The 25,321-nt window shown below is 37.8% G+C and overlaps 1 protein-coding gene and 1 pseudogene across 2 annotated transcripts; both read right to left on the reverse strand.

Moving 5' to 3' along the window:
- Positions 1-1,878: 1,878 nt before the first annotated feature.
- Positions 1,879-3,742, reverse strand: LOC117718293 (keratin-associated protein 19-7-like). Of its 2 annotated transcripts, XM_034515871.1 has the most exons (2): positions 3,673-3,742; positions 1,879-1,994 (listed from the first exon to the last, which is right to left on the reverse strand). In XM_034515871.1, the coding sequence occupies exons 1-2, from the start codon at positions 3,740-3,742 to the stop codon at positions 1,879-1,881; spliced, it is 186 nt and encodes a 61-aa protein (XP_034371762.1). The 2 variants fall into 2 exon arrangements, with proteins under 2 accessions (XP_034371762.1, XP_034371764.1); XM_034515873.1 differs by lacking the exon at positions 3,673-3,742 and having other exon boundaries at positions 1,879-2,049.
- A 13,195-nt stretch (positions 3,743-16,937) lies between these two features.
- LOC117717568 (keratin-associated protein 19-7-like) lies at positions 16,938-17,144 on the reverse strand (annotated as a pseudogene).
- Between the last annotated feature and the right edge of the window lie 8,177 nt (positions 17,145-25,321).

Consider the following 25,321-nt stretch of genomic DNA (forward strand, 5'->3'; position numbering starts at 1 on the left):
CTCGCATTATTTGAAAGGAATTGGAGGTGTGGCCTAATTGGAGGAAGTGAGTCACTTAGGATGGGCTTTGAGGTTTCAATAGTCCATGCAAAACCAAGAGTTTCCCTCTTCCTGCTGCCTTCAGATCAAGGTTTAGAACTCTCAGCTACTTCTCCATCACTGTGTCTGCCTGTGTGCCATCATGCTTCCCCCATGAAATAGGACTACACCTCTGAAACTACACACAAGTCCCAATTAAATGTTTTCATTTTTAGGAATTGATGTGTCATGATAATACCTTCACAGCAATAGAAAATTGACTAAGATGTATAGTAAGGGATAGAATTGAGATGGACATATTTAAAATTCATTATAATTATTTTTTACTGAATATAGAATTTTTAGATTTAAAATATATTTTTAGAATAAAATGTAAAGAAAGGCAAATGCCTTGAGGCTTAGGTCATATATAAAATCAACACTTGAATTGTGTGTGTGTATGTGTGTGTGTTTACATATACATGTGTATGCATGTATGTGAGTGTGTTCTGTGTGTATTTGCATAATAGTTCATGAAACTAAGATACCAGGAAAAGTGAAGATAGAAATGGAATGGCTAACAAGAAAATAATGTCATGCATGTAAGAGAACATTAGAGGAGGGGTAAGAAAAAGGAGTATGGAGAGGAATGAAGGAGAATTAAATAAAATGACCAATGTCTATGAAATAATATCATGAGATTCAAAGCAGATTTCTTAAAAGCTAGTTGAGTTTGTCATCTCATCATTCAACCTGGCAGATTAAGTAGAATCAGATGGATAGCTAGACTAACAAGAATATCAGATACCAGCTTGTATGGCTCTACCTCAATATGTAAGGTGGAGAGCAAATGAAAAATATAGAAGCCCCCAAATTGAAACCATCCCACAAGGACACACTAATACACACTATCCTTTACACATACACATTAATACATGAAAACACACATGTACTATGTCACACAAAAAGAATAAAACACATAGAGAACAGAAAACTTTTCAGGAATTTAATTAAGAAAGCTATGAACACAAAACCACTGCATAAAATGGTTCTCCAAATCAATGAAGAAAATGAGTATATCAGGAAGGGAATTAATACAGAAACATGTGTGGGGATATACTCAGCCAAGAAAAAGTGAAAAGAATATTAATGGACACTAAAATGAGCTGAGATTTATAACAAGTATTTTTCAAAGGAGTAGATGCAGATAGAAAAATAGACACAATAATATCTTGGAGATGCAAATCAACAACAAGGTGAGATTAGTTCCCACAACTATTAGATATTTAATATTAGAGAGAATAAAGATCAATGTGACAGAACAGGTAGAAAAAATTGCACCCTTTTTCACTGATGAAGGGAATATAACTTAGTGTAGCTATGAGAAAAATAGCATGTAGCTTGTTTGCAAATACACAGGGAAGTGACAGGTGATATGGAATTCATACTGATTCTTATATAATCAGATGTAAATCACTGAATCTTAAAGAAATAGGTACACTACCATGTCTATTGTCGCATTCTTTATAATAGAAAATTACTATGTGTATTTGAATGCTGATAAAAATTGCAATCTTTCTCTAACTTCTGCCCATTCCCTTATTTACCTACCTTTTCTTCTCCATGTCTGTCTCCTCAAATATCTTCCTCTCTTTTACTCCCCTCACACATTCCCACAACCATCTCCATACATGTGACCAATCAGATACAAAAGCACAAAACATACAGAAATTATTTTGTGAACTTTAATTCACTTAGTTATTTGATGCTATACAAGTTTTGAAGACATTTTTGAGTCCCTTGTATGAAAACACTTGGAAGCCCTTCTGGTTAGAAAGGCAGGGTATCTGCATAATCTCCTCAGTAGAAGCCATAAAACCAGTATCTCCTACAGTACACTGGGTAGCAGCAGCCATAACCATAGCCGCCATAGCCACAGCCATAGCCACAGCCATAGCCACAACCATAGCCATAGCCTAGGCCACCATATCCATAGCCCAGGGTTCCATAGTAGCTTCTGCAGTAACACATGATGTCTGGAGAGGACTGTATATATATATATTTGCCATCACTTTTCAGTTTTTATTACTTTGATTTTGTGATATATGTTGAGATCAGATTGTGTGGTAGATCTAGAATCTTCTTTTTTGTGCTTAGTGGTTTTGTTTTGCCCTTTGAGTCATCTTGTGTGTTTATATGATCATTAGGTTTGTGCTGTCTAGTTCTGTTCAGAAAAAAATGGAATTTTTATGGAAATTGCATGAAACCTATTCATTAGTTTATCAAACACACTAATATTCGTGTTAGCAATTCTAGCAATCCATAAACAGGATGTGTCATTAAATATCCTAGGTTTTCTTCAAATTATTTTCTACACAGATATCGGATGTTACTGACCACTATGTTAAGCAACATGAGGCAAACTGAAGAAGGTGGATCATTAGTAGCTAACGTAAGTTTAATATTTTATACTTGGTTGAGAGATTACTTCTTTGTTGTAGCCCGAGATTTAGATTCTTACTTGAAATTACTTCCTTGTTCTAGCCCAATGTCAGATTCCTGCATGAAGCCTACTTTCTTGTCCTTGGGCAATGTCATATTCCTGCCAAGCAGCCCCTTTCCTTATCCTTGGCCCATGTCAGATTCTTGCCAAGTAGCCCCAAAGGCTCTCTGCCTCTCCCCATTTTTTGTTTCATTAACAAGACTGAGCTTGTCTTAGGTCGATCTGAAAAGAATGCCTTCCTTACCCATCGTGGAATATGCATTATCAATAGCAATGCACTCCTGTCTTAGGTTTGTAAGGATTTATGCAGAATCTAACCTATCCTTGGCTTGCCAGCCTGTTAGTTTAATAACTCTGTCTGGGGGTTCATTTAGAATCCATTTTCAATTTTCTCAACTCCTCTAATCATCTGGGTCCTTTCTCTCACTCTGCCCACTGCAGTGCATGAAACTTGTCTTGCAAGCATGAGCAGGCTCTACTGCAGCTTTCCTGATGCTCTATTTGGTTGTCCCATGGTAATGGAATCCATCACTACCCCATAAAAAGTTGTGTTTATAATAGTAAAGTTATAAATACAATGAAATATTCATGTTTATCTGAATGCTGAAAAGAAGTATTTCTCTCCAACAAACCTCCCCTCCTTTTTGTTATTCCCTTCCATTTTCTCTTCCTGTCCATGTTCTTACACATCTTCCTCACATTTACTCCCATCACACTTTCCTTTAAACACGATCCCACAAGTTACCAAACAGATACAAAATCAGAGAATACAGAAAAGTTACTTTGTACAGTTTATTTATTTAGTTATTTGATTATACATGTCTTTTACAACAAAGCTTGAGAGTCATACTTAAAATCACTTTACATGTGTGTCACAAAGATAACATAGAGTATAATCACAGTCCAAATTCAAATGAGAAATTAGATGTCTGTGTTCTACTCCTATTATATTTTAGATAATTTAGCCTAAAGTTAAAAATTTTGAAGACATTTTTGAGTTGTTGGTGTAAAAGCACTTGGAAGCCTTTCTGGTTAGAAAGGCAGGGTATCTGCATAATCTCCTCAGTAGAAGCCATAAGACCAGTACCTTCTACAGCACAGTGGGTGGCAGCAACCATAACCATAGCCACCATAGCCACAGCCACAGCCACAGCCATAGCCATAGCCTAGGCCACCATAGCCACAGCCCAGGCCTCCATAGTAACTGCTGTAGTAACACATGAAGTCAGGAGTGTGTGTTCAGAGGGAGATCAGCAGTGTGTTTCTGTAGTCTGTGTTTCACCAACTACTAAGGGCCTTTTATACACCTGGATGTTTATTGGCAAAAACCCACAGGCATTATGACATCACACAAGTTTCTTCTATGCTTCAAAAAACATCAGGGCACCATAGTTTACTGGCCATACAACACTGCATAACTGAGATAATTGTGCTTGTATGTTAGGATCCCATGATTAGATCATGAGGCTTTAAAATGAAAATCTGGATCTGTTTCAAGACCATTCCTTATTGTATATTTAGTTTATTTAATACTCATGAATGTCTACTTTGCCAAAATACAAATGATTGAAATCTCTCTCTGCTCTTTATGTCTGTTTGTTTTGTAGTTCTCCAAACTGAAAATGTCTTTCGGTTTTCCTTGCCCTGATTTGCTATTGTAAAATAAATATGTATTTCTGATGAAAGATGATCTGGATGTTAACTATATTATTGGTAAGTTGATAACTTTAAATATACATGAGCAGATTCTGTATGTATTTTTACTATGGTATGTTAATTTTACTGGTCTATGAGAATAGTAGATCTTTCCATCTTGTGATATATTCTTCAATCTCTTATTTGTATGCCAGTTTTTGCCATTATTTTACAGTTTTTATGACTTTGGTTCTGTGATACATTTTGATATGAGATTCTGTGGTAGATCCAGCATCTTCTGTTTTTTCTGCTTAGTGTTGGTTTTGCCCTTAGAGCCACCATGTGTGTTTATATGCCCATTAGGTTTGTGCTGTCTAGTTCTGTTCCAAATGAAATTGGAATTTTTATGGAAATTTCATGAAATTGATACATTGGTTTATCAAAGGCACTCATTTTTGTGTTAGTAATTCTACCAATCTATAAACAGGATGCTTCATTCTGTATTCAAGATATTTCTTCATATTATTTTCTTCAAAGAAATGGATCTTAATGATCATTGCTCTAAGCAACATGAGGCAAACTGAAGAAGGTGCCTCACTAGTAGCTAAGGGTACTATAGTATTTTATAGTTGTTGAAAGATCAGGCTTTGTTTCTGTTACCTCTGATAAGCTGACCACATACTAGATTATGCTTCAGTTAGCAGAAAAGCTGAATAACACCTATTGGATTGAGGGGAATTAGACAAATAATAGAAATCTTAAAGTTGGTTGGGAAGAGAGATCATGTCTTAAGAGTCATCACTGCCATGGTAAAACACCATGACCAAAACAAGTTGAGGAGGAAAGGGTTTATGTGGCTTATACTTCCCCATCACTCTTCATCATTGAAGGATGTCACAAGAGCAATTCATACAGGGCAGGAACCTGGAGGCAGGAGCTGCTGCAGATCCATGGTGGAGTACTCCTTAAAAACCTTGCTCATCATGGGTTACTCAATCTGATTTCTTATATTGTCTAGGACCACAAGTCCAGAGTTGGCACTCCTCTGAAAGGGCTGGGTTCAATAAGTAATTAATTAAATGCCCTACTGGCTTACTGTCTCGGCCCGAGCAAAATGTTGAGGCCTGGGCTGCCCCGCATTTGGGCGCCACTGTATCCTGGCCCAAGCTGCTGCTCCAGTCCTCGGGTCGGGGTTCAGCAAGAGAGAGAGAGTGAGGGCGGACTCGAAGAATGGAGACCAGACAGAGTGTGTTTCAAGCCCGTTTTTTCTTCAGTCTCTCTTCCTCTAAGTGTCTCCTTGTCCCAAGTCCTAAGTTCCTAGTCCCTAGTTCCTAGTCCCTAGTAGCTCCAAGTTCCAAGTTACTTCTTCCAAGTTCTCTTCCAAGTGCCTGCTACCTAATGCCTAATTCCTACTCCAAGTTGTACTGTCTAACATAATTCCTAGTTCCAAGTTGTACTCTCTGAAGTGTCTCCTAAAAGTGTCTCCTCTGTCTGATTCTGATCTGTTCTGTCTCTGCCTTTTATATATGTCTCACTTCTAAGCCAGGCCTTTTGGTCACACCTTTAATCATGCCCTTAGGTCTTGTCTCTAAATCTGATCTCTACACTTCTAAATCACTCTCTTAAATTACACACCTTTAATCTCACACACCTTTAATCTCACACACTTTAATCTCACACACCCAAGGTATCTAAACCAAGATTTTCAGAGTGTGCTCAGCTGTTGTAGGCTATTGTAATCCAAGTCTCATGTCAGGGTATATGGCTCAAGATGGCTGCAAAGCTGATAGCCGCTTTCTTCTAAAAGTTGGCCCCCAACAGCTTACCTACTTCCCTATTTTATGGAGTCACTTTTTAAGTGTGATGAAGTGGTTCATTCCTATCATAGGACATTAGTTTGTGTCAAGTTGGTACAAACTCTCCATTATAATTGACCCATGTCAACCTGACAAACACATGCTTGTCAATCCACAAACTCTCCTTGCATATTTATCGAAAAGACCCCACAAGAAAACAAATAACTTTAAAATTCTTAATGTTATTTACAGATTCAAACACATTAAAATTTCAGTACCTCTTATATATATCATCTTTTTTAAAATCCAGAATCTCTTTGAAAAGTTGAAACTATGTCTTCTGTGGGTTACTGTAAGAATTAAATTAAACTGAATACATTCTTACTTGAATTGGGAAGAACCAGGGCATTGTGACAATAAGAAAAAGCCAAATAATCTACCAATAGTGTAAATAACACATTAAACAATGTCTAGAATCCACTTTGAATCTTCTCAGCACCTCTAATCCCCTGGGTCCCTTCTTTCCCTCTGCCCTCTACCATGTATGCAGCTGTCTTCTATGCATGGGCAGTCTCTATTGCACTGCTCCTGTTGCTCTTGTTGGTCCTCTCATGATAATGGAATCCACCCTACCTCCCAAAAATGTTAGTATTAGTGGTTGGGCTTTAATGTTACAAGCCTATCCTTGGTGCTTGTTCACAGACTATATAGACTTTGGATTAGCAAAACAGTGAATGCTTTAAAAGTCACTTATTGTACTGCCTTAGTAGGAGTTTGGAAGGTACTGGTGTCAAGGGCTATGTGGATTCTGACCACCTAGTTCAAGGGATTACAGAGGAGAAGAATAGAATTAAATGACCTAGAGACAATTCTTGTGACATTTTGGCATACAATGTGACTGCTTTTTTTTTTTCCAGCAAATCTATCTGAGGCTAAATTTAAGACATTTGGCTTAAAGGTGTTGGCTTTGAAGTTTCAATAAACCATGCAAATCTAGGGCCCCATTTCTCATATTGCCTGCAGTTTTACATTTAAAACTCTCAGCTACTTCTTTTTCACTATGTCTGCCTGTGTGCCATCATTATTTCCCTCATGATGAAATAGTGCCACACACCCAAAACTGCTCACAAATTGCAGCTTAATTTTTTTTGTGTGGGCATGATATATCTTCACAGCAATAGAGCCTTGACTGAGATGTGTCATAGCAGAAAGTGTTGAGTTGATTGTGCCCAAAATTCATTGTAATTAATTTTTATTTAATACAGAGTTTTTACATTTAAAACAATTTTATATAAATACATAAAAGTAAGACAAATGCTTCAAAACATAAGTAATATATACAATCAACATTTTATTTGTGTGTGTGTGTATGTGCATGTTTTATTGTGTTTGCACAATATCTCATAAAACTAATCAGAAGTTATAAATGGAATAGATAAACATGAATATAATATTATGCTTGATAGATGAAAGTAGAGGAGAGGTAGAGGAAGGTAGTGTGGAGAGAGATAAAGGAAAATTAAATAAAATAATTACTCTCTATAAAATAATATCTTGATATCCCAAACTGACACATTAGAGGCCAATAGTGTGTGTAATTCCACTATTCAACCTGGAAGATTAAATGGAATCAGATGGATGTTTAGACTTACAAAAATTTCAGATACCAATTTTCATTGTTGTACCGCAATGTGTAAGATGGAGGGCAAACTGGGATGATAGAAGGCCCCAAATAAAATCCTACCACAATGACACACTAACACATGATCCTGCAGACATACACATACACATACACATAAACATACACATACACATAACATACACATACACATGGACACATGCAAACACACCCATGATGTCAGAAATATAAACCAATGAATAAAATGCATTGAAATAGAAAGCTATCCAGAGCTCTAGCTAAGAAAGTTCTGAACAACAAAAACCACTGTATATAAAAAATGTTTTATACAAATGAAGAAAATAAGTATATCAGGAAGGCGATTAATGCAGAAATTTGGTTGGGGAGTGATATACATAGCTAAGCTAACCAGCCAAAAGAATATAAGTGGATGCTATAATAAGCTGAGATTTAGAACATGTGCTTTTTAAAGGAATAGATAGATACAGATGGACAAGTGGACACAGTAATATTCTTCTTCACTAATATCTCAGAGATACAAATAAAAAACAAGGTGATGTTTTAGCCCTTATACAATGAGATAAAAATCACTGAATCTTAAAGAAATAGGTACTAAGTTTATTGTCACTTTGCTTGTAATGGTTAAGGAATGAATACAACCGAATATTCATCTTTCTCTGAGTGCTAAAAATATGTATTTCTTTCTCTTGAACCTCCTGTCCTTTTTCTCATTCTCCTCCCCCCTTTTCCTGTCCATTTTCACACATATAATCCTCTTTTGTACTCCCCTCACACTTTTCCACAAACACCACCTCACTAGTGACAAATACAAAAGCACAAGGAATACAGAAAATATTTTGTAGAGTTTATTCTTTTAGTTATTTGATGATAAACATTTAAAATCATAGGTTGAAAGTTGAATTTAAAACCATATTACAGAGTATGATGATGATAACATGAAACATGATTATGGGCCAAATTCAAATGAGGATTTAAATGATCATATATTATATCAGTTATATTTTATATTTTTTGTCCTAAAGTTAGAACTTTTGAAGACATTTTTGAGGTCCTGTTGTGAAAACCCGTGGAAGTCCTTTTGGTTAGAAAGGCTGGGTATCTGCACAATGTTCTCAGTAGAAGCCATAAGACCAATATCTTCTACAACACAGTGGGTGACAGCAACCATAACCATAGCCACCATAGCCACAGCCACAGCCACAGCCATAGCCATAGCCTAGGCCACCATAGCCACAGCCAAGGCCTCCATAGTAACTGCTGTAGTAACACATGAAGTCAGAAGTGTGTGTTCAGAGGGAGATCAGTCGTGTGTTTCTGGAGTCTGTGTTTCACCAACTACTAAGGGCCTTTTATACACCTGGATGTTTGGTAGCCAAAACCACAGGCATTATGACATCACACAAGTCTCTCCAATGCTTTAAAAAAACATCAGGGTGCCATAGTTTACTGGCCATACAAAATTGCATAACTGAGATAATTGTGCTTGTATGTTAGGATCCTTTGATCAGATCATGAGGCTTTAATATAAAATCTTTATCTGCTATCAAAGCAATGCCTAATTGTGTATTTAGTTTATTCAATACTCATGAATATCTACTGTGCTACAATACAAATCATTGAAATCTCTGTCTCTTCTTTATGTCTGTTTGTTTTATCCTACTACAGACTTAAAATGTCTTCATATTTTCCTTGATTTGTTTTGTTTTGTAAATAAATGTGCATTCCCTAAGTTTTTCTGAAAGTGACCAAAAAACGATCTGGTCACTGGTTATGTTATTGGTAAGTTGATGACTTAATATATACATAAGCATATTCTGTCATATATTTTTTCTATGGTAGGTTAATTCTACTGAGCATAGTAGATCTTTCCATCTTGTGATATGTTCTTCAAATTTTATATGTATGCCTATTTTTGCCTTTATTTTCAGTTTTATTACTTTGATTCTGTGATATATTTTGAGATCAGATTCTGTTTTGGATCTAGAATCTTCTTTTTTGTGCTTAGTGGTTTTTTTTTTTTTTTTTTTTTTTTTTTTTTTTTTTTTTTTTTTTTTTTTTGCTTAGTGGTTTTTTTTCTCCTTAGAGTCATCTTGTGTGTTTATATGAACCTTAGGTTTGTGTTCTCTGGTTCTGTTCAGAACAAAATTGGAATTTTTATGGAAATTGCATCAAACTTATTCATTGGTTTATCAAACACACTAATATTCATGTTAGCAATTCTAACAATCCATAAACAGGATGTGTCATTCCATATCCCAGGTTTTCTTCAAATTATTTTCTACACAGATAATGGATGTTACTGACCACTATGTTAAGCAACATGAGGCAAACTGAAGAAGGTGGATCATTAGTAGCTAAGGTAAGTTTAGTATTTTATACTTGTTGAAAGATCAAACTTTGTTTATGTTACCTATGATAGGCTGACCACATACTAGATTATACTTCAATTAGGAGGAAAGCTGCACAACAGCAATTGGATTGAGGGGAATTAGACAACAAATAATAATCTAAAAGTTTGTTGGGTAGAGGAATGTTGCCTTAAGGGTCCTCATTGCTATGGTAAAATTCTCTAACCAAGATCAAGTTGAGGAGGAAATGGTTTGTTTGGCTCACATTTCCCCATCACTGTTCATCACTGAAGAATGTCAAGACAGGAATTTAAACAGGACAGGACCCTAGAGGCAGGAGCTGAAGCAAAGCTATTGTGAAGTACTCCTTAAAGGTTTGTTCATCATTAAATACTCAATCTGATTTCTTATAGCATCCAGAACCAGAGTTGGCACAACTCTGAAAGGGAATGGATTCTCCCACATTTATAAGTAATTAATAAAATGCCTTACAGGCTTGCTTAATTCTCTATGGAAATTACTGTTTTAAATGTGATGAAGTGTTTCATTCTTATTATACGACTTCAGTTTGTGTCAAATTGATACAAACTGTCCCATTATAATTGACCCATGTCAACCTGACAAATGCATACCTGAAAAACCACAAACTCTCCTTGGATATTTATCCCCAAGACCTCACAACCCACACCGCCCCCCAAAAAAGTTAAATTTTCAATTTTTTTTACATATTCAAACACAATAAAAGTTCAGTACCTCTAATATATACAATATTTTTTTAAATCCAGAATCAATTTGAAAAGTTGAAATATGTTATCTGTGGGTTACTATAAGAATTAAATTTAACTGAATACACTCTTACTAAAATTGGAAAGAACCAAGTCATGATCACAATAAGGAAACACAAAGTAATCTACCAATAATGTTAATAACACATTGAACAATATCTAGAATCCACTGTCTTTTTTATTGGATATTTTATTTATTTATAATACAGATGTCATCCCCTTTCTCGATTTTCCCTCCTTAGAACCCATCTCCTCCCCCCTCCTTTTTTATGCTTTTATACCATTTTGATTACATGTATGTATTAATGTCAGTTCTAGGTTGAGGGTATAGCAATACAATAGATGTAAATAGTTAAGGAAAAAGCAATACAATAAACAGACATACATAGTCAAAGATAAAGCAAGGCATTAAACCAATTACCTGAACAGTCCTATGATCACTGTTTTCTAAGGGCTTATCGATATGACCAAAGTATCTAAGCCTATTCTCTATCCTAGCACAAGGTCATTTTCATGTGTGAAGCCTACTTCCTTGTTCTAACTTAAAATTTAGATTCCTTTTGGAAATTACTTCTTTGTTCTAGCCTAATGTCAGATTCCTGCGTGAAACCTACTGTCTTGTCCTTTTCCAATATCAAATTCCTCGCAATGTAGCCCACTTTTTTGTGTCCATGAATTTTTTTTTGTCCAAGAATTTGACCCATGTCAGATTCTTGCCAAGCAGCCCCAAAGGCTTTCTGCCTCTCCCCATTTCTTGTTTCATTAACAAGACTGAGCTTGTCTTAGGTCATTCTAAAAGAATGCCTTCCTTACCCATCGTGGAATATGCATTATGAAAAGCAAATAATTTCTGACTTAGGTTGGTAAGGCTCTATCTTACCCTGTCCTAGGCTTGCCAGCCTGTAAATGTAATAACTCTGTCCTGGGGGTCAATTTAAAATCCATTTTCAATTTTCTCAACTCCTCTAATCATCTGGGTCCTTTCTCTCACTCTGGACACTGCAGTTCATAGAGCTTGTCTTGTAAGCATGGATAATCTCCACTGCAGTATTCCTGATGTTCTTCTTGGTTGTCCCATGCTAATGGAATCCTCAGCAACCCCCAACCAAAAAGTTGTGTTTACAACCGTAAAGTTATAAATACAATGAAATATCCATGTTTATCTGAAATCCAAAAAAGTAAGTATTTCTTCCTCTCCAACAAACATCCTCTTCTTTTGTTATTCCCTTTCCTTTTCTCTCCTGTCTGTCTTCTTACACATCTTCCTCTCTTTTACTCCCCTCACACTTTCCTGCAAACACTATTCCACATGTGACCAACAGATGCAAAAGCAGAGAATACAGTAAAATTACCTTGTACAGTTTATTTATTTACTTATTTCATTATACACATCTTTTACAACATAGCTTGAGAGTCATACTTAAAATCACTTTACAGTGTGTGATAAAAATAACATAAAATACAATCACAGTCCAAATTCAGATGAGGAATTAGATTTTGTGTTCTACTCCTATTGTATTTTAGATATTTTAGCCTAAAGTTAGAAATTTTGAAGACATTTTTGAGTTCTTGGTGTAAAAACACTTGGAAGCCTTTCTGGTTAGAAAGTCAGGGCATCTGCATAATCTCCTCAGTAGAAGCCATAAGACCAGTACCTTCTACAGCACAGTGGGCGGCAGCAGCCATAACCATAGCCACAGCCATAGCCACAGCCATAGCCACAACCTAGGCCACCATAGCCATAGCCCAGGCCGCAGTATCCACCATAGTAACACATGGTATCAGGAGTGAGTGTTCAGAGAGAGATCAGTAGTGTGTTTCTGGAGACTGGGTTTCACCAACTACTAAGGTCCTTTTATACACCTTGATCTTTGGTGGCAAAAACCACAGGTATTATGACATCACACAAGTCTCTCCTATGCTTCAAAAAATATCAGGGTGCCAATAATTTACTGGCCAAACAACACTGCATACTGAAAAAATTGTGTTTGTGTTTTAGGATCCCATGATCAGATCATGAGGCATTACCCTGAAAATCTGCATCCATTTCAAGACAATTCCTCATTGTATAGTTTATTTAATACTCATGAACCTCTACTATGGCACAATACAAATGATTGAAGTCTCTCCTCTTTATTTGTTTGTTTTTTAATACTCTAAATGGAAAATGTCTTTCTGTTTTCTTTGCCCTGGTTTGCTATTGTAAAATAAACACGTATTTCATAAGGTTTTTTTTTGATGAAAAATGATCTGGATATTGGTTATATTATTGATATAGTTGATAACTTTATATATGCAAAAAATAATCTGTCATGTATTTTTACTATGGTATGTTAATTTTACTGATCTATGAGTATAGTAGCTCTTTCCATCTGGTGATATATTCTTCAATTTCTTATACGTATGCCTGTTTTTGCCATCATTTTCAGTTTTTATTACTTTGGTTCTGTGATATATTTGAGATCAGATTCTGTGGTAGATCTAGCATCTTTTTTTTCTGCTTAGTGTTGGTTTTGCCCTTAGAGCCACCTTGTGTGGTTATATGCCCATTAGGTTTGTGCTGTCAAGTTCTGTTCCAAAGAAAATTGGAATTTTTATGGAAATTTCATGAAATTGATACATTGGTTTATCAAAGGCACTCATTTTTTGTGTTAATAATTCTACCGATATACAAACAGGATGCTTCATTTCATATCCAAGATTTTTCTTCATATTATTTTCTCAATAATTGATTTTAATGATCACTGTAAGCAACATGAGGCAAACTGAAGAAGGTGCCTCACTAGTAGCTAAGGTAACTATAGTATTTTATAGTTGTTCAAAAATCAGGCTTTGTTTCTGTTACCTCTGATAAGCTGACCACATACTAGATTATGCTCAGTTAGCTGAAAAGCTGAATAACACCTATTGGATTGAGGGGAATTAGACAACAAATAGAAATATTACAGTTGATTGGAAGAGAGATCAGCACTCTATCACTGCTAAGAGTCATCACTGCTATCGTAGAACACCATGACCAAAGGCACGTTGAGGAAGTAAGGGTTTATTTGGCTTATACTTCCCCATCACTGTTCATCATTGAAGGATGTCACAAGAGCAATTCACACAGGGCAGGACCCTGGAGGCAGGAGCTGATGCAGATCCATGGTGGAGTACTCCTTAAAAACTTTCTCATCTGATTCAATCTGATTTCTTATATTGTCCAGGACCACAAGTCCAGAGTTGGCACTTCCTCTCCCATATCAATAAGTACTTAATTAAATGCCCTACTGGCTTCCCTACTTTCCTATTTAATGAAGTCACTTTTTAAGTGTGATGAAGAGGTTCATTCCAATCATAGGACTTTAGTTTGTGTCAAATTGGTACAAATTATCCATTATAATTGACCCATGTTAACCTGACAAACAAACACATGCTTGTCAATCCACAAACTCTTCCTTGCATATTTATTGAAAAGACCCCACAAGAAAAGAAATAAACTTTAAATTCTTAATGTTATTTACAGATTCAAACACATTAAAATTTCAGTACCTCTTATATATATCATCTTTTTTAAAATCCAGAATCTCTTTGAAAAGTTGAAAATATGTCTTCTGTGGGTTACTGTAAGAATTAAATTAAACTGAATACATTCTTACTTGAATTGGGAAGAACCAGGGCATTGTCACAATAAAAAAAGCCAATAATCTACCAATAGTGTAAATAACACATTGAACAATGTCTAGAATCCACTTTGAATCTTCTCAGCACCTCTAATCCCCTGGGTCCCTTCTTTCCCTCTGCCCTCTACCATGTATGCAGCTTGTCTTCTATGCAGGGCAGACTCTACTGCACTGCTCCTGCTGCTCTTGTTGGTTCTCTCATGATAATGGAATCCACCCTACCTCCCAAAAATGTTAGTATTAGTGGTTGGGCTTTAATGTTACAAGCCTATCCTTGGTGCTTGTTCACAGACTATATAGACTTTGGATTAGCAAAACCCAATGAATGCTTTAAAAGTCACTCATTATACTGCCTTAGTAGGAGTTTGGAAGGTACTGGTGTCAAGGGCTATGTGGATTCTGGCCACCTAGTTCAAGAGATTTCAGAGGAGAAGAATAAAATTACATGACCTAGAGTTCATTCTTGTGATATTTTGGCCAACAATGTGACTGCTTATTTTTCCTTTTCTGAAAATCTACCTGAGGCTAAATTTAAGGCTTTCAGACTAATGGTGTTGGCTTTGAAGTTTCAATAGACCATGTGAAACCCAGAGTCTTCCTACCTTTACTCTATGTGTCCAGATTTAGAACTCTCATCTACTTCTCCATCACTATGTCTGCCTGTGTGCCATCTTGCTTCCATTCTTTTTAAAATAGGACTACACCTCTTAAACTACACACAAGTCCCTATTAAATGCTTTCTTTGTTAGGATATAGTCCATGATATGTCTTCACAGCAATAGAACATTGGCTGTGATATGGGAAAGTTTGGAGATGAATGAATACAAAACTCATTGTAATTAATTTTCACTAAATACAGAATTTTACATTTAAAAATAATTTTATAGAAATATTAAATGTAAGGGCAAATGCTTTAATGCATAGGTCATGTAGAGAACAAATATTTGTAGTGTGTGTGTGTGTGTGTGTGTGTGATGTTTGTTTACACAGTATGAGACAAAAATGTACCAGGAAAAGTTATAATTGGAATAGATAAGTATGAACAGAGCATTATGCCTGAGAGATAATGTTGAGGATAGGTAGGGGAGGTAGTACGAAGAGGGATATAGGAATACTAAATAAAATGAATAATGTCTATGAAATAATATTATGGCACTGAAAGCAGACATTTTAAAGGCTAGTAGAGTGTGTTAGTCAAAAATTTTACCTGGCATATTAAGTGGAATCTTATGGATAGCCAGACTCTCAAGAATCCAGGCAGCAGTTTGTATGCTTCTATCTCAGTATGTAAGGTGGAGAGCAAATGAGAAAGATAGAAGCCCTCAAAAATTCTCCCACAAGGACAAACTACCATATGATGCTGTACATTGCGCGCACGTGCACACACACACACATACACACACACACACACACACACACAACTGCCAGAAATATAAAACAAAGACTATAAACCATTGAAATAGAAAACTTTTCTGAGATCCAGCAAATTCTGAAAAACAAAACCACTGTACAAAAAGACGTTTTACACAAAAGGAGAAAATGAGTATATCAAGAAGGCGATTAATGCAAAATTTGGTTGGTGAGTGATATACATAGCTAAGCCAACCAGCCAAAAGAATATAAATGTATACTAAATAATCTGAGATTTAGAACATGTGATTTTCAAAGGAATAGACACAGATGGACAAGTGGACACAAGTAATGTTCTACTTCACTAATATCTCAGAGATACAAATCAAAAACAAGGATGATGTTTTAGCCCACGACTAATAAATTAATATTGGATAATTAATATTGGAGAGAAGAAAGATGAATGTAACAGAGCATGTAGAGAAGAGGGCACCCTTCTCCATTGTTGATGGCAATGTAACTTGGTGTAGCTGTAACAGCAAAGAGCATGCTGCATATTTACTAATATACAGGGAAGTGACAGTTGATCTAGAAGTCACACTACTTCTTATACAATAAGGCAAACTCACTGAATCTTAAGAAATGCATGTACTACTAAGTTTATTGTAACAATGTTTATAATACTAACATTATAAATACAATGAAATATCCATGTTTTCCTGAATGCTGAAAAGAAGTATTTCTTTCTCTCCAGCAAACCTCCTCTCCTTTTTGCTATTCCCTTCCCTTTTCTCTTCCTGTCCATCTTACACATCTTCCTCTCTTTTACTCCCCTCACACTTTCCTGCAAACACTGTCCCACAAATGACCAGATACAAAAGCAGAGAATACAGAAAAATTACTTTGTACAATTTATTTAGTTATTATATAATACATGTCTTTTACAACATAGCTTGAGAGTCATACTTAAAATCACTTTACATGTGTCATAAAGATAACATAAAATACAATCACAGTTCAAATTCAGATGAAGAATTCGATGCCTGTGTGTTCTACTCCTATTGTATTTTAGATATTTTAGCTTAAAGTTAGAAATTTTGAAGACATTTTTGATTTCTTGGTGTAAAAAACACTTGGAAGCCTTTCTGGTTAGAAAAGGCAGGGTATCTGCATAATCTCCTCAGTAGAAGCCATAAGACCAGTACCTTCTACAGCACAGTGGGTGGCAGCAGCCATAACCATAGCCACCATAGCCACAGCCATAGCCACAGCCAATAGCCACAGCCATAGTCACAGCCATAGCCACAGCCATAGCCACAACCATAGCACAGCCTAGGCCACCATATCCATAGCCCAGGCTTCCATAGTAGCTGCTGTAGTAACACATGATGTCTGAGAGGATTGTTAGAGGGAGATCAGCAGTGTGTTTTTTGGAGTCTGTGTTTCACCAACTACCAAGGCCCTTTTATACACCTGGATGTTGGTTGCTAAAACCACAGGCATTATGACATCACATATGTCTTTCTCATGCTTCAGAAAACATCAGGGTGCCATACTTTACTAGCAAAACAATGCTACATATCTAGATAACTGTGCTAGTATGTGAGGATCCCATGGTCAGATCATGATGCTTTAACATGAAAATCTGGATTGGTATCAAGACAATGCCTCATTGTATATTTAGTTTATTTAATACTCATAAATGTCTACTGTGACACAATACAAATGATTGAAATCCCTCTCTCTTCTTCATGTCTGTTTGTTTTGTAGAACTCCAAACTTAAAATGTCTGTTTTCCTTGCTCTGGTTTGTTTTTAAAATAAATGCGAATTCTCTAAGTATTTCTGAAAGTGACCAGAAAAATGATCTGGTCGCTGGCTATGTTATTGTAAGCTGATGACTTAATATATACATAAGCATATTCTGTCATATATTTTTTCTACAGTAGGTTAATTCTACTGAGCATAGTAGATCTTTCCATCTTGTGATATGTTCTTCAAATTTTATATGTATTCCTATGTTTGCCTTCATTTTCAGTTTTTATTACTATGATTCTGTGATATATGTTGAGATCAGATTCTCTGGTACATCTAGAATCTTCTTTTTTGTGCTTATTGGTTTTGTTTTTTCCCCTTAGAGTCATCTTGTGTGTTTATATGAACCTTAGGTTTGTGTTCTCTAGTTCTGTTCAGAACAAAATTGGAATTTTTATGGAAATTGCATCAAATTTATTCATTGGTTTATTAAACATACTAATATTCATGTTAGCAATTCTAACAATCCATAAACAGGATGTGTCATTAAATATCCTAGGTTTTCTTCAAAATATTTTCTACACAGATAATGGATGTTACTGACCACTATGTTAAGCAACATGAGGCAAACTGAAGAAGGTGGATCATTAGTAGCTAAGGTAAGTTTAGTATTTTATACTTGTTGAAAGATCAAGCTTTGTTTATGTTACCTATGATAGGCTGACCACATATTAGATTATACTTCAATTAGGAGGAAAGCTGCACAACAGCAATTGGATTGAGGGGAATTAGACAACAAATAATAATCTAAAAGTTTGTTGGGTAGAGGAATGTTGCCTTAAGGGTCCTCATTGCTATGGTAAAATTCTCTAACCAAGATCAGGTTGAGGAGGAAACGGTTTGTTTGGCTCACATTTCCCCATCACTGTTCATCAATGAAGGATGTCAAGACAGGAATTTAAACAGGACAGGACTCTGGAGGCAGGAGCTGAAGCAAAGCCATTGTGAAGTACTCCTTAAAGGTTTGTTCATCATTAAATACTCAATCTGATTTCTTATAGCATCCAGAACCAGAGTTGGCACAACTCTGAAAGGGCTGGGTTCTCCCACATTTATAAGTAATTAATAAAATGCCTTACAGGCTTGCTTAATTCTCTATGGAAATTACTGTTTTAAATGTGATGAAGTGGTTCATTCTTATTATACGACTTTAGTTTGTATCAAATTGATACAAAGTGTTCATTATAATTGACCCATGTCCATCTTGACAAACATATGCCTGAGAAACCACAAACTCTCCTTGAATATTTATTTCCAAGACCTCACAAAAAAAAACAAATAACTTAAAAAATTTTAATGTATTTTACAGATTCAAACACATTAAAAGATTAGTACGTCTTATATATACAATCTTATTTTTAATCCAGAACCTCTTTGAAAAGTTTAAAATATATCAACTGTGGGTTACTATAAGAATTAAATTTAACTGAATACATTCTTACAAAAATTGGAAAGAACCAGGGCATTTTCACAATAAGAAAAACACAAAAGAATCTATTAATAATGTTAATAGCACACTGAACAATATCTAGAATCCACTCTTTTTTATTGGATATTTTATAAATTTACAATACTAATGTCATCCCTTTCCCCATTTTCCCTCCTTAGAACCCATCCCATCCCCCTCCTTCTCTATACTTTTATACCATTTTGATTACATGCATGTATTAATGTCAGTTCTAGGTTGAGGGTCTAGCAATACAATAGATGCAAATAGTCAAGGAAAAAGCAATACAATAAACACAAATAATCAAAAAATGCAAGGCATTAAACCCAATTTCTTGAACACTGTAGGTAACAATCACACCAGGCTGTCTGTAGTTGTCTGGGAATGCTCTGGGTTCCTCCATTTGGAAGTTAGGCCCAGCTGCTGTGACTCCATGGTTCCTCATGGCACAGCTCCAAACATGAGAAAGTCCTTGGGTTTCCAAAACCAGTCTATTGGCATGACAGATGGTGGATGGATCTGGATGCACTCCTCCCCCCCACCCAAAAAAAAAAAACCCAGGGCAGACTTGAGTTAAATAGAGAGGGGAAAAGGGGGGGGAAGGGGCTGGGGAGGAATGCTTAATTGACTCCACCCTCTGGCCTTCAGGTACCTCATTAGTATAAATCTCTTTAGGGCCTGAGGCCTGTTTATTAAGCCCTCCACCTATGTCCTATGTGACTGAAGAGTGCAGGTTGAACAGAGATTAGACCTCATGTCATGAGCCTGGGTTCTGGGGGCATGGCCAAAGACACAACCCAAGAACCAGGATACCCTTCCATGGCCTGCCATCCCACTCTCTTTTCTTTCATAAAAGGAGGGGCAACTCTGGGTTAATGAGAGATGTGAACTGAATGTTGTAGTCTGGAATCCAGGAGCATGGGGAGATATATGCTATCCCTGACAGGCAATGTCTTGTTGGGTCCCTGGCTATCTCAAACCCAGCACTCTACTGGGGAGACAAAACCATTTCTTTATGGCCCAACATTTTACTTTTTTAGTGAAAATTTTGGATAAGGGAGTCAAAAGAAAACACTATGAAGGCCATAGGGTGTGGCACAATTAAGCCACAGGGTAGGGGGATCTGAAAGTAGAGGTTAGGAAGACAAGGGATCATTGAAACAATTAAATACAGGTGGTACAATTTGAGCATAATAACATCTGATTAATCTAGATAGACATTATGTTTCCTCACTAACATGTAACTTTAGCATTGTGACTTTGGCAAAAGAGTTCATCTGTAGCTGGAAAGTCTGGATCTGTCTTCTGTAGTGAGCATCTCTGGGTCTGGCATGTCTCTCTGGAGTCTTCAGTGTGTGTCTCTGGATCTCAGAGTGTGTGTCTGGGTCTCAGCGTGCATCTCTGGGGTCTTCAGTCAGAAGAGGTGGCTGGAAGAAGGTAGCTTGGCATCCCAGGCAGATTCCAGGAGATGGCGTTGTTTCTGCTGGACTTGTGGGAGCACCTATAGGATAATCACAACAGGAAAGCAACACCCGGCAGGGGTATGTCTGCAAAGGGTGTATAGCAACCATTAGGCTATTTGGGAGCAAGCTTTTTTTTTTTTTTTTTTTTTTTTTTTTTTTTTTTTTTTGTCGTTGAGATCCTAGAAAAGCAAAGGTGTTTGAGAAAGTTTTAGTCCTAGAAGGCACCTTTGAGTCTGCTTTGGATGGCTGAACAAGAAAAACATCATGTTAGTTATGTATCTGGGGTAGGCAGCAACAGTTTGTCTGTAAAAGGGAACTAGTTGTTAATTAAGAGCTGAAAAATGTTGATCATCATGTTGATTTAACCTGTGGAAGTAGAGTAGATGACTTTTGAACCTTAAAGATATCTTAAAAATTGTAAACAAATGTTGGGCATATATCACTAGTGTTAGCGAGAAAAAGGAGACATTTAAACAAAAAACAAGTAAATTTTTGGTTGAGAAGCACCAACATTGTTGCTTTAGGTGTTCCTGTTAAGGAGAAAAGGAAACGTTTAAAATTTTTGCTTGAAATACCAGTAATGGTATTACAGGTCTTCCTGTTGTGGAGAAGAAGCAGTAATGGTGGGTTTAGAAGCAGTAGGGGGAAGGCCTTGCTCTGCCATGTGGCGTCTGGGTGCTCTGGCAGAGAGGTCTTGTATTCCCCTTTTGTTTTTCTTAGAAATCTTAAATGTAGAGAAGGAGAAAAAGACTAACTTTGAAAAAAGCTTAGAGAAAGAGACATATAGGCTTGATAGGAGAGCCGAGAGTCAGAAAGAGTGAAAGGCTGTGTCTATGGGAGAGACACATGGCAACCAGGCCTGGCCTGGTGTTTTTAGATGAGAGGAAAAAAATGTGAGGAACACAAGGGTGAAGGGAGAAAACAGGGTTTGCTTCAGGCTAGCTGGCTGGGCTAAATGGCTGCAGATAATGGAGGAGTCGAAGGTAGGGAAGGGAGCAAGCAGGGTCCCAGACCCGCTGCTTTTCAGGCAAACCAGCTGAACTAAATGGTCGCAGCCCTGCCACAAATGACAGAGAATAAGGGGAAAAGCCTATGTTAGCCTATGTTAGCGGGCTGTGTGACTCCCTGGGGGAAGAAACACTGGGGACTAGAGTTTAGAGTCAGTGCTCTTGAAAAGCTAGCAGGTGCCCCTGGAGAGAGGGGCAGAGAGCAAAAATTAGAAAGTCACCGCCATCTTGTCGAGTTGGAGAACAAGTAGGGAGAGAGAAAGAGATAAACTTATGTTAGCAGGCAGTGTGCAAAAACTGAAGTCAGCACTTTTAAGACCTCAAAACAAAATGGAACGAGGGAAAGAGTCTTAGAAGGAGGGTCACAGCAGGTGCTGTGGCTTGGAAGTGTAAGGCCCACCAGGAAGGGAAAAACTCCCTCTCAGCCCACGGGAATTCACAGCCACCCCAATAACTGCAAGACACCAAACATGATGCAATTAACACGAGGTATATTTGATTTCAACGTGTTGAGGCCGCACTTCAAGCCTGTCCTATGCAGAGGCAAGCAATGAAGTATGACCCCCACTTAGAGAAGAGATAGAGCTTTTAAAGGAAGAACCACAACCCAGGGAGACGAGGGGGTAAATCATGATTAAGTATCTATAGCAAGCACCTGTCCAGTGTTCAGCTTCTGTGACAGGTTCAAGGAATGGTCATGAGGAAATATCTCATAGAATCAAATCCTATCCAATTTATTTTGTGGTCAGTTCTGTTCCTGGTATCCAGAGTGCACAGGCATGCTAACTTGAACTCCCAGCTCAAACCCTATTCAATCTATCTTATGGTCAATTTTTAGTTTCTGGTACCCATGGTGCATGGTCACACTGACCAGAACTCTCAGCCCTGAACTCCTATCTTATCTATTTTGTCTTGTGGATAGCTAGTTTCCTAGGACCAAGAGCACAGAACAAACTGATCTGCACTGTTGACTCCATCTGTGGAAGGTTTAAAATTTTTTAACTCTTTCAAAAGACAGCTGTTAGCTGTGAAGGAGCCCTCTCTGTGGAGCTGGGGCAATGGGCAAGGTGGAGGCTAGGGAGTCTTGCCCTTGAGCTGGCACATAGAGAGGGAGAAACAGAGAGAAAGAAGAAGAGAAAGGAGTTAAAGCAGAGAAGCTGACCAGGAACACATGGAGAGAGAAAGAGAGGGACCTAGTCTTTTTGAACTAGGCAGGAGCTAGTAGTAGCTAGGAATTAGAGAGAAGATATTAACAAGGAACACTTGGAGAAAGAAAGGAGGGAGACAGAAAGAAGCCTGCCTAGTCTTGTGAACTAGGCTGGGGGTTACTCACTCTCCTGGAGTTTTGTAGAGGTTTTTTTTTTGTGGGCACCAGTGGGGGGCACTCTTGGAGCTGGCTCTGCCTGTGCCCTCTAACACCTGTAGGGAACAATGTAGGCTCATGTGTGGGCATGTGTCTGTGTTGTCTTGTGGGTCCATGGGTATGGCACAGCTCAGTTGACTGGAACTGTGGCTCAGCATGGCAGAAGCAGAAGTGTGGGATCTTTGAGTTGGTTCCGTGCTGTACCAGGAGGCACTATGGGCCCTGTCCAGCAGGGAGAGTTCTCATTCAATCTGAAGTTTTGTGGGGTGCATAGCCCTTGGATAGGGATCCCTGGAGGTGTCCAGAGACTGACTGGACTCAAGCCCTCGGGCTCTCAGACTGCCAAGAGGCCATGGAAGGACCGAGAAGAGGGGGATGTGGGAGTGTGACTGGCTCACCCACAGCTGAGAGAAATGAGGGAGCAGGGAGAAGAAAGGTTACTGTACTTGCTTGGTTGTATGGGTGATTGAGTCCCACATTGGTCAAGCCATCTTTTATCAGGGGTGGATGTCTCATGGTAGCAGAGCCAGGTTTAGGGCTCTCATTGAGAATCTCCATTCTGGGCCCCAGCCATCATGAAGGTGGATGCGCAGCAGGACGGAGACTGTTGGGGCACATGGTGGCAGGTCCATGAGCCAAGATTGGCCACCATCTGAGGGTCTTAAGACACCTGGCAGGATGGAAGCAGGGAGCACGGGGCATGTGCTAAGCAGGGGAGAGCTCTGGTGCCAAGCCTCACAGGAAATATACCTGCTTAGGAGACTCAGACAGGACAGTTCTTGTAGAAGTGTGGGTGTTTGTGCCCCACGTTGGGCGCCAGCTGTAGGTAACAATGGTTGGGGAACCACAGAGATCCTCACACCAGGTTGTGTGTAGTTGGCTGGGAATGCTCTGGGTTCCTCCAGCTGGAAGTTAGGCCCAGCTGCTCTGACTCCACAGTTCCTCATGGCACGGCTTCAAACACAAGAAAGTACTGGGGTTTCCAAAACTGGTTTATTGGCATGACAGATAGTGGATGGATCTGGATGCACTTCCCAAAAAACCCAGGGCAGACCTGAGTTAAATAGGGAAAAAAGAGGGGGGAGGGGCTAGGAGGAATGCTTAATTGACTCCACCCTCTGGCCTTCAGGTATCTCATTAGTACGTAAATCTCTTTAGGGCCTGAGGTCTATTTATCATGCCCTCCACCTGTGACTGAAGGGTGCAGGTTGAATGGAGATTAGACCTTGTGTCAGGAGAGTGGGTTCTGGGGGCATGGTCAAAGACACAACCCAAGAACCAGGATACCCTTCGACAGCCCGACAGAACACACCATGATCACTATTTCTAAGGGCTTATCAATATGACCAAAGTATCTGAGCCTATTCCCTGTCCCAGCCCAAGGTCATTTTCATGTCTGTTGCCTACTTCCTTGTTCTAGCCTAAAATTAAGATTCCTGTGTGAAATTACTCATTGTTCTAGCCTAATATTTAGGTTCCTGCCTAAGATTACTTCTTTGTTGTAGTTTAAGATTTAGATTTCCACTTGTAATTGTTTCTTTGTTCTAGCCTAATGTCAAATACCTGCCTGAAGTCTACTTCCTTGTCCTTGGCCAATGTCATATTCCTGCCAAGCAGCCCATTTTCTTGTCCTTGGCCCATGTCATATTCTTGCTAAGCAGCCACAAAAGCTCTCTGCCTCTCCCCCTTTTTTGTTTCATTAATAAAACTGAGCTGGTCTTAGGTCAGTCTGAAAAGAATGCCTTCCTTACCCATCATGGAATATCCATTAGCAAAAGAAAATCACTTCTGTCTTAGGTTGGTAAGTCTCTATGCAGAATCTTACACATTCTAAGCTTGACAGCCTGTTAATTTAATAACTCTGTCTGAGGGTCCATTAGGAATCCATTTTCAGTTTTCTCAACTCCTCTAATCAGATGGATCCTTTCTCTCCCTCTGCCACTACAGTGCATGGAACTTGTCTTGCAAGCAATGGGCAGGCTAAACTACAATTTTTCTGATGTTCTTCTTGGTTTTACCATGGTAATGGAATCCACCGCTACCCCCTAACACAAAAAGTTGTGTTTACAACCATAAAGTTATAAATACAATAAAATATCCATGTTTATCTGAATGCTGAAAAGAAGTATTTCTTTCTATCCAACAAACATCCTCTCCTTTTGCTATTCCCTTCTCTTTTCTCTTCCTGTCCATCTTCTTAAGCATCTTCTTCTCTTTTACTCCCCTCACACTTTCCTACAAAGACTGTCCTACAAGTGACCAAACAGATACAAAAGCAGAGAATACAGTAAAATTACCTTGTACAGTTCATTTATTTACTTATTTCATTATACACATCTTTTACAACATAGCTTGAGAGTCATACTTAAAATCACGTTACAGTGTGTGATAAAGATAACATAAAATACAATCACAGTCCAAATTCAGATGAGGAATTCAATATCTGTGTTCTACTCTTATTTTAGATATT

The sequence above is a fragment of the Arvicanthis niloticus genome, chromosome 12, assembly GCF_011762505.2.
Source record: "Arvicanthis niloticus isolate mArvNil1 chromosome 12, mArvNil1.pat.X, whole genome shotgun sequence".
Lineage (NCBI taxonomy): Eukaryota > Metazoa > Chordata > Mammalia > Rodentia > Muridae > Arvicanthis > Arvicanthis niloticus.